The 10,587-nt window shown below is 40.5% G+C and overlaps 1 protein-coding gene across 1 annotated transcript; it reads right to left on the bottom strand.

The window, feature by feature from the left end:
- LOC142216359 (acetylcholine receptor subunit alpha-1-A-like) lies at nucleotides 1-9,130 on the bottom strand. Its single transcript, XM_075284137.1, has 9 exons — nucleotides 8,934-9,130; nucleotides 6,647-6,792; nucleotides 6,222-6,266; nucleotides 5,374-5,483; nucleotides 4,213-4,408; nucleotides 3,700-3,937; nucleotides 3,324-3,547; nucleotides 1,143-1,382; nucleotides 1-483 (listed from the first exon to the last, which is right to left on the bottom strand). Exons 1-9 carry the CDS (start codon nucleotides 8,971-8,973, stop codon nucleotides 352-354), a joined length of 1,371 nt encoding a protein of 456 aa, XP_075140238.1. The 5' UTR covers nucleotides 8,974-9,130; the 3' UTR covers nucleotides 1-351.
- Nucleotides 9,131-10,587: the final 1,457 nt, after the last annotated feature.

Here is a 10,587-nt window from a genome sequence, read left to right as displayed (position 1 = left end):
ACTACATTTAATATACATCATCAATACGGAAGGACTTTAGACAATAAGAAAAAAATTATCAACTATTTACTGGTGTGCATACAATTTGCTAAAAATTGGGAGTGACAACGAATGTCCTTTGCTCTGATGCTAGCACAAAATAAATATACCAGTTTTTCAATAAGAATTTTATTTTATTTCTACAAACGATCTGAATTTCACGCTTTTTTTCAAGCATTGACTTATATACAGAGGATTTCCTTGTGTAATTGTCTTTACATTATGACAACAGTAAATCAAATGATCATGACTATAGAATATCATATCCATCTTCATCCTGGTACATGACAAAGGATATCAACTTATAGCAACTCATCCCTGCATATGTAGCTCAATGAGCCGACCTGCAAACACAGCCGCAGTCCCAATTATACAGACTAACATGAAAACTGCTAGGAGAATGTGATCAAACACCATTGCAGAGAATATCCATTCTTCTGAAGCCTGCAAATACAATAAGACATTATTATAGACTTGGTAGGTGGTTGTTTTACATTGAGCAGAATAATATAAGTCTACATTAAGCTCCAGAGCTCCCTCTAGTGGTGGCTGCACCTACAGTAGACAATATTTTATTTTTAATGTTATTTTCAATCCATTTTAGATGAGTATCAAGAAAAAGGAGCACAACTTGCCATAAAAATATATTAGAAAACTTATCAGAACTGAATTTTTAACCAATTTAGACCAAAAAACAAAATGGGTAGATGTTCCCTTGAAGCCATGAAATTGTTAAAGGGATCCTATCATTAAAACTCAATTTTTTGTCCCTAACACATAGGAATAGCCTTAAGAAAGGCTATTCTTTTCCTACCTTTAGGACCTAGAAGTTTGAAGCCACCGCCGGAAGAAGACCATTCCTGAAGAAGATGGAGGCGGTGCTGGAGAGTTCTCTTGCAGTATTGGGGACGCCCCCAGTGCGGCGATAGAACTCATTTGCATACCGACAAAAACCGGGATTTCTACAGAACGGCGGTGCGGAGAAGACATCTAAAGGTAGGAGAAGAATAGCCTTTCTTAAGGCTATTCCTAAGTGTTAGGGACAACAAATTGAGTTTTAATGATAAGATCCCTTTAAAGATCTCATGGGTGTGAACTTTTACCTTATTGGATTCTTGGTCGGAATTCATGGATTCTGCAATATATTTAACTCCTTCTATAGCACTCTTCACTTCAGGGTTCTTTAAGATGGGAGACTGATAGGTATCAGTAGCAGGTCCCAGTTTTCCTGAGATATCGGAAATATCAATGTCTTCGGTGAAAATCTTCTTTCCTTTTTTTTCTTGCGAAGGCCGTTTCATTGTAGAGAAGAACATCATGTTTGGAATCGTTTCAATGACAACCTGATGGAGAGAACATATGATGGTGTGTAATGAATTCTTGTGTGGGCGGCCATTGATTAGCGGAGTGTACATTCAGGACTGAAGAGAGGAACTATCCCACTCATGGCGCTACGAGAAGATGATGTTGCTGACAGATGATAATAAAACCGTATCCTTATTTATTTTGACTGGGTTCTGTCACAGTGTCTATCCTTATACTTCATGCTTCACTATGTTTTCTTGCAATGAAGGCTTCGAAAGGACTTGAGCCCAATATCACTTTTTATTACAGGTACCTTGTGATACCTACATGAGTTTCTGTTATACACAGACAAGGCCCTAAAGCCTCAGGGGTTCAAAGGCCTTTAAGAAGACACTTGTATTATACTTAGTAGAGATGAGTGAGTACTGTTCGGATCAGCCGATCCGAACAGCACGCTCCATAGAAATTAATGGATGCACCTGGTACTTCCGCTTTGACGGCAGCCGGCCGCTTAACCCCCCGCGTGCCGGCTACGTCCATTCATTTCTATGCGAGCGTGCTGTTCGGATCGGCTGATCTGAACAGTACTCGCTCATCTCTAATACTTAGCACATGGTTTCTATCTTTTGCATTTGGGTCCAGAAGCTTTTGGCACAGAACTGTTAATAAGCGCTGCAGCTTCTGAAGAACTTCTTGAGAGGGAGATCAACATGTACGTCATTGGTAGAGAAGGAGGAATTTCTTTCAAGATCAATCTGCCAAACTACTCCTGGTAGTGATAAGTAGTGTCTATGTGGCGCCATGCATCTTTGTATAATCATCTGGTTCTGATGAATTATATTTACAGGCAGATTTCCATTGATAGGTGCAGTAGGAAATATGATGTAATATAACACAGTTGTCATATTAAAGCAACTGACCAGTCAGGAGGACAAGAGCAATATGTAAGTCAGTGCCTATATTGGTAGATTACCTGCTATTTATTTTTGTCAGATATTTTTGCTTGGTTGCTTTTTAATTTCCATTAGGGCGGATCTATGATTGGTGACTACAGTTTAGCTGCAGTGTCTATAGGGAGTCTGAGGTAGCCTGAGACACCCCCCCTGTCTTATCATTGGTTCAGGCTGCTGCACTCTCCCGCCCCATCCAGCCTTCCATGCTCTGATTGGCTGCTCTATTTATACACAACTCTAATACAGTTTATCAGGAAGTCAATGTATAAAGATTAGAGATGAGCGAACACTAAAGTGTCCGAGTTTCGAAATCCGATTTGAACAGCCGTACACTGTTCGAACGGATTTCGAACCCCATTATAGTCTATGGGGGGAAATGCTTGTTTCAGGGGTAGGCAACATTCGATAAAATCATACTTACCAAGTCCACGAGTGACGGTTGGGCTGGATTCTGCTTGAAGTCTTCTCCCGGCGCAGCGTCCCCGCGTCCTCTTCCGGGTGGAATTCACTCTGCCTAGGCATCCGGCCTGAGCAGAGCCGACTGCACATGCGCGTGTATGCGCATGCATGCCCGCGCATGCGCAGTCGGCTCTGCCTAGGCTAGATGCCTAGGCACAGTGAATTCCACCCGGAAGAAGACGCGGGGACGCAGCGCAGAGAAGATTTCGGAAAGGTAAGAGAAAAAACAGCGTTGATTGGCAGAATGTATAGCATTCTGCCAATCAACGCTGGTTCTGCATCGAACATTAAACTTCAAACAGCTAGTAGTGTTTGATCGAGTACGAGTATCTCGAATACTGTAGTATTCGATCGAACACCTACTCGATCGAACACTACTCGCTCATCTCTAATAAAGATCTGATAGATGTCTATTACAAAGTATATAAAGTACAGATTGATGTTCATTGCCCAAAATATACTGAGGCAATTTTTAGAGAGGGCATGGAGGATTGCTTTAAGGCTGACCATATTTTGGTACAAACTGGGCCTACAGTACTCCAATTTTTGTGAAGTTTTACAACTCACCTTCCTCAGCCATTGAGGCATAATATGCGTACTAGGTGTACGGAAATGAGCATTGATAACAATGACTGTGATGACTATGGATGCTATGACGAACATCATGGTAAATAACATGTATTTTCCGATCAGCGGCACCGCGCTTGAAGTTGACGGGATCAATTCCACAATCACCAGAAGAAAGACAGTCAGTGACAGCAGGACAGAGACACTCAGCGTTATCTTTTCACCTGTCAATAAAGAATATGATATAGATAATAGATATATAGTAATTCTAGTTATAAGATATGCCATAGGTTGTGGGAGCTTGTCACCACCACCAGTAGAATGGAGAGCCCATTATTGAGTTATACCCAAGACCATGGAGTCATAGAGCACATACCTGAACCCGTGGGCAAGTAGAACACTAAACCAGTCAAAAAGGAAAAGAGCAGGCAGGGAATGATGACATTGACAATGAAGTAAAGGGGTAGACGCTGCATAAGGAAATGGTAAGTGATATCCAGATACGGTGTATCAGGGCAACAGTCATAGAAGACATAGTGCTTCCAGCACTGGTAATCCTTCATGAACCATTCTCCGCTCTCCATGAAGCTGTTCATATCAGGACGGTTCCCCTCCTGTCATAGATACATTTTAATCAATTAAAACTAGAACATTTACCGAATATAGCGCTAATTATAATTTGGAGCATTTTTTTACGCCTGCCTAAAACCTATGCATGTATAAAAATGCAAAGTAAGAATGCTTTCAAAAATAGAAGGGTTAATGGTTTATTTTTGTCAGAGTGAGAAATCTAAATCTCATCGATATCTATGGAGATTCTGACCTCTGTACTGTTGGGTCTTCTGATCTGAACTAAGACGACAATCTGTTTATTACCTTTACTCCTTACCGGGTTTATGACAACCAATGACCCATCATAGGTCCATGTCCCCAGCTTCATGCTGCAGTTCTGCTGGTCAAATGGAAAATGGGTGACTATCATTTCACAGTAACTTTTGAAGATGGCTGGTGGATTCCATACAATTTTTCCAGTGTAATCCACAAGGGCCTTAGTTTCTTGGACAATTGCAAAGTCACCGTTTGCACTATAAAAGAAATAGTGTAGGTAATGATAATGCTAATCCTTTTTAATCTGGTAATACACCTTTAAAACTGTCAGTGTGCATGTGTTTCAATGGTGACGTCTTATCTCTCTGGAGAATAAAAGGATCAGGAAAAATTCAACATGCCTGATCCTTCTAGCCTCCTACGTAATTTGTAGAGGATCTAGAGATGTGCCATGATCAATATCACAGGAAAATAGTGAAAGTGCACTGGGCCCTAGGGATGTGTCATGATCAACATCACTTGACTTGATACTATGGGGAAGAAAGGAGGATATCAAAAGCAGTATAGAAAAAGTACACGTAGGCTTCTAGGGCAGTGACGGCGCATCTTTTAGAGACCGAGTGCCCAAACTGCAACCCAAAACCCACTAATTTATCAAAAAGTGGCAACACGGCAATTTAACCTTAATAATGTGCAGATCCACAATTGCACACAATTACAGACTTGCTTTCTGCTCCACTGTGACCCCCACACAGTCCAATCTGCTTCACAGAGTCCCCCACACAGTACAATCAGCTCCACAGTGGCCCTCACACAGTACAATCAGCTCCACAGTGGCCCACACACAGTACAATCAGCTCCACAGTGGTCCACACACAGTATAATCTGCTGCACAGTGGTCCCCACAAAGTATAATCTGCTCCACGGTGTCCCCCACACAGTACAATCTGCTCCACAGTGGCCCCCACACAGTACAATCAGCATCACAGTGGTCCCCACACAGTATAATCTGCTGCACAGTGGCCCCCACACAGTACAATTTGCTCCACGGTGGCCCCCACACAGTATAATCTGCTCCACAGATGGGTGCCCAAAGCGAGGGCTCTGAGTGCCACCTCTGGCACCTGTGCCATAGGTTCGCCATCACAGTTCTAGGGCTATGGGGTACGCTTCTGTCAATGTTTAAGTTTTTCATGCGCAAAATAAAAAAAATATGTCTTACTTGTTGTATAGGACTAAATCAGGACGCCAAATATCGCCGGAAAGAATACGGATTTTCTCTATTCCTCCATATTTGGATGGGTCCCATTTTAAATTAACATCCATCCATTGCTAGAAAGAAAAAAAAAAACAGCGTCATTATGTAGATACCAAAAATTCACAAGTAGTTTTTGGGTCAGTTACAGATGCAAATAATTTTTGTCATTTATAAGTCAGAAACATCCTAAAAGTTAGTTCTGTAGAGAGTCAGGTGACTAGGACCCAAGCAAGCAAGTCCAAGCTCTTAAAGGGTTCAAGGTTAGAAGCCAATATTTTCTTCCTTCCAAAAACACCACGTAAGGAAGTATAATAACAGATCAAGACAACATCCTTATTTATAGTGAGAAGTGGACTTGAAGTGCTCCTCAATTTTTCACCTGTGTGGAGATCCATATTTCAATGGAGGAGACTGTTGTCATGCTGTTTATAAGCCAAATTACTCACTGTCTTAGGGCCCGTTCCCACGATGTAACGCGCCACTCATTCTGACACGTAAACATGTGTCAGAGTGAGCACTCCAAAACAGATCCCATTGACTTCAATGGGTGCCATTTTATGCGCGCTACACATTGAAATCAATGGGTTAAAAAGCCTCCCATTGATTTCAATGTGTAAGACAGCACCCATTGAAGTCAATGGGATCTGTTTTGAAGCGCTCACTCTGACACATGTTTACGTGTCAGAATGAGCGGCGTGTTACATTGTGTGAACGGGCCCTTAAAGTATAGAACATTGTGCATTGATATATCATACTATTTTATGCAATACCTTACTGTGAAGTTACAGTGTGAAAAATATTCAATGACAAACCTGTTTGAGCCGAACATTTGTTGTCACGATCTGATTGACTTCATCCTTGAAATAATAAAACAAGGCATTAAGCTCTATACGCCATATCTAGTAATAAGATTGCTACAAAAATAACTTAATATTGGAGGCAGGGGGTAACTCTAGGGGTTTTATCCTTACCCAGAATTAAGCAATAGCTTCAAGGTATATTGGGGCAAATTTCTTAAGACTGGGACCGAGAAATTTTTGAAGAGGCTGCAGACTCCAGAGATCCCAGTGCCAGAATGGAAGTCTACGCCAGGGACGAGCTGGTGTAGATTTCCATTCTAAGTTACGCCAAGTGCATATCTCCTAATGTTTCTAGAGAGCCTCCTAATATTGACTTGTTCCAATCACTCATTGACTATACCTTGTTCCCCAATTCATTTTTATGTATATATTCCTACCACATCGATCAGCTGAATCAGCTGAAGACCGACTGTCACCACGACCGCGTCCTTAAACTTCTGGACGGGACGAATTACTTTGTTGTAGTTCTCAAACAGGTCCTTAATCAGGCGAGACTCATCTTCAGAGGAGAGGACGCTTCCAACTGTACAGGAGGAAAGATAAATTGTTGTAAAAAGTTATTGTATTTTACTACATCACATTACTTTTATTACGGCCGCAAAATAACGCGGCGTATACGAGACTAACTTCCATTGAAATCAATGGGAGCGTATACGGCGCTCAAAATCTCACACGGCGTATACGTGCCAGGTCACGCGGCACGTTACTCCATGTGAATGCACCCTATGGCTGAATCCCCACATTGCAAAAACGCAGCTTTTTTTTATGCCCTTTCTTGAGCCAAACCCAGGAGTGGATTGAGAAAAAGGTAGAAGTATAAGAACCTCCTATATATTTCCCATTACTTCTGTAGGCAGCCATGACTTTGGCTCAAAAAAAAAAAAAAAGCAACAAAATCTGCAACCAAAAAAGCTGTATTCCCACAACAGGGCCTCAGTCTTAAACTGCACCAGATTTTCTAAAGTGTCTAATGCTGTTTTGGAAATCTGGTATACTTTTAGGGTATGTTCACGCAAAGTTTTTTGCAGGAGTTTTTTGCAGGCCTCAAAATGACCTATCCACGACTTGAGACACACTCCTCTAAACAGGATACGGGTCTAATCAGGAGCGGGATGCCGCGACGGAATGCCAACGCACTAAATCTCCCATCAGAGGTATATGTTGGGAATTCCTCTTGATGTGTCCCTCACATGGGAGGTTAAGTGGTGACCATAGTTGTATGTATTCCTGTATGTGTATACACATAGATATAAAGCTGTGCTCACCAGTCATTGTCTATATAAACAGCTGCTATATTGCCATAAGGAATCAAGACACGGTTTTAACATTTTTTATTGTATATAAGAAAAATTCTATCAAATTCTTCTTGATATTATGGGAAAGTTAAGACTGTACAAGTTGTAGATCAAACAGAAGTGAAACACCAAGACCTGGTTGTCAGATACATATAGACAGATATGTTTACTGGATGTTTATCAGTCACCCTACACACAGCGTAAAGGGTCGGCTACTCATGTTTCATATAACTAAAAATACCATCCCATAGCATTCACCTGCAGCTGCCAGTCAACACATTACACACATTCTAAACACCAGAAACAAGCTCTTGACCTGTATATAGCAACGCAATGCACATATTTATCATAAAGCTGATAATAATAATAATAATAATAATAATAATAATAATGTGTTACTATAGCCAAGCCATTGTAATCCCTATGGGTCGAGAAGTTCTAGGGTGGGAAGAACTGCCGTGGTGTGGCCGAGAGCAGCATCAATGGGTAACATATAGATCCTTGCAGATAGTATCACAGCTACAGAAGGTATAAATCACAATGAGGCTCTAATACATGGGGCCCATTGTCCACCCTGTTATATAAAACTGTGTAATCCCATATACACTGAAGTTGTAGCATATGTGATATATGGTCCAGATAAGCTCCAAATGTACACCTGCTTAATATACAGAATATGTAACTACTAAACAAGCAGTAGAAAAATACATAAATGCCGATGTCTAGAGCTGCCCAAACTCTAAATAAATTTAACATGGATGGACTGATTTAAGTGGAACTTGCCAAGAATCTGTGTAGAAGGCAGACTGAGCGAAACCAAGATCAGATATATTGGATTGGATGTGTTTCACCATGCCTGACCCTCTGTCCTGCAGGAAGATTGTATATAATACATTGGTGCATATATGAAGACCACCCCCATCTAACAACCAGTCAATATATTGCACCAATAGTTAAATAGTGTTAAGGTTCTACATTCTCAGTTGGGATACAACCTGCCTACAAGACACCAGCAGAAAGATGAGCTAGTTTAATAGTAATGATAATAATAATAATAATAATAATAATAATAATTATTATTATTATTAATTATTATTATTATTATTTATAATTATTATTTCTGTGGCTAAATTACAGATTGCTGTAATGAACAGAGCAAAAAATCAGTGACAAAAGCATTAGAAATAGGATATGAAAATATAATACAATATAGGCCTATAATTACACATTACAACTAAGAGCTACCAGGACAAGCAAAGGGTCATGTAACAGATCCTTGGATGTCTTGGTTAAATGGGCTATCTTTAATTGCATATAACATATATATAATAAAAGAACATTGATGTGGAGATTATAAAGGCTACAATACCTGCTAAGAGGAGAATAAAATATGTGATGGTGAAATCCATTTCCTTCCACTTCTCTAGCTTTACTCCTCTCTGGTTACATGCCTGGAACTCTTCCTCGGAGAGGCGGACTCTGTCTTCCCCTCCAGCTATCAGGAATGATGTTACTGGGACTATTGTTACTTCACACCTGTTCAGAGGGACAGCTGAAGATTTGGGAATGACTCCACAGTATGTGACACAGGATCCATTCTATGATTTACGATGTAAATACTCTCAGTTAAATACTAATGTTCTGGGAGACAACACTTTCATTTTCTTTGGATGACATCTATGTTGCTGACATTTTTGCAAAGCAGATCAGAGATATAAGTACGAGTATACTCCTTCCTTATAGAGATACACAGTAGGATGCTTTACTTGATGCCTGGGTGCTCCATCCCATTTTAGGACTCTTTTCCCTTCCATTGCAGCACCTGTGGAGATCACATCCCTGTGCGGGGTCTTACCACCAATGTCCCCTCTCATAATTTCTTCTAAATTGGTCAGTACAAGTCAGTGACAATAAATAATGTATGGTGCCAAATCATTTGCTATTATTACCTACAGTAGGTTTATAGGATCATCCCTCAGGTCTAGGGCAGAAAAGCAAGTAGTGCCTGCAACCTTGGTGATCTAGGGCAGTGAATGAGTTAAAGGGATTCTATCATTACAATCCCTTTAAGAAAGGCTATTCTTCCCCCACCTTTAGAAGTCTTCTCTGTGCTGCCGTTCGGGTCAATCTTGTAAAAGGCCACAGGAAAAATGGCCAAAGGACACACGCAGTCGGCCTTTCGGATGAAGATGCGGAGAAGAGGCGGTCTTGAGAAGAAGATGGAGGGCGTCTCTGGAGAGTCTTGAGGCAGCACAGTGCTGTCTGGAGAATCATTTGCCTACAGTGAAAACCGGGAATATCACCAGTGTTCACGTTGCTCTGTTTCTTCTAATATGGCTCCCTCACCCTACTGGTTCCTTCTTCAGGCCTGAAAAAACATGCATGCCATTTAACCACTTATATATTGGTTAATGAAAAAATTAATAAATAAAAACCACACATAATTGGTATCACCACATCCGTAACAACCAATAACATAAAATGAGTATGTTATTTATGATACATAATAAATGCCATAAACCATTCAGATGCTTGAAATTATGTTTTCTGATCTCACTTCTCAAAAAGTAATAAAAACTGATCAAAAAAAAAATCTCATGTACCCACAAAATAAAGGATCTTGTAAAGCAAAATGTAAAAAGTTATGAACGTGGGAATGCAGAGAGGGATAAAATGTTACTGACATAAGGATAAAATATTAGATCGCTATAGGGTTCAAATGCACATACGGTACCGGAGTACTGCAATAAAAGTGACAATTTTGGGAAGGTTTTTGCAATTTGAATGTGACAGTGGTGTAAGGTAAAGGATAAGCGTGTAAGATTTCAATATGCTGATCTTTTGTTCTCATGGGAGATAAACGGGGCTGATCATCAACGAATTCCCCTCTCCCCATTAAGAACACATGATAACAAGGATCATAAAGCAACTGAACCCAGACAGAAAGGCAAGTTTTCTGGATCTGACCATAGGAACCTTCACCAATCTTCCTTTCCCACCCAACTTATCTTTAATATCTGCAT

This window comes from Leptodactylus fuscus, chromosome 8 (assembly GCF_031893055.1).
Source record: "Leptodactylus fuscus isolate aLepFus1 chromosome 8, aLepFus1.hap2, whole genome shotgun sequence".
In the NCBI taxonomy this organism is placed as follows: domain Eukaryota; kingdom Metazoa; phylum Chordata; class Amphibia; order Anura; family Leptodactylidae; genus Leptodactylus; species Leptodactylus fuscus.
Note: the sequence above shows the minus strand (reverse complement) of the source record. Positions and strands in the feature narration are given on the sequence as shown.

Excerpts from the sequence above, each read along its gene's own strand:
- LOC142216359 (XM_075284137.1), bottom strand. The coding sequence starts at position 8,973 with ATGGATTTCACCATCACATATTTTATTCTCCTCTTAGCAG. Across the intron at positions 3,938-4,212 it reads CATTGGTTGTCATAAACCCG|GAGGGGAACCGTCCTGATAT; the intron begins GTAAGGAGTAAA and ends TATCTATGACAG. Across the intron at positions 1,383-3,323 it reads TGCCTCAATGGCTGAGGAAG|GTTGTCATTGAAACGATTCC; the intron begins GTGAGTTGTAAA and ends TCTCTCCATCAG.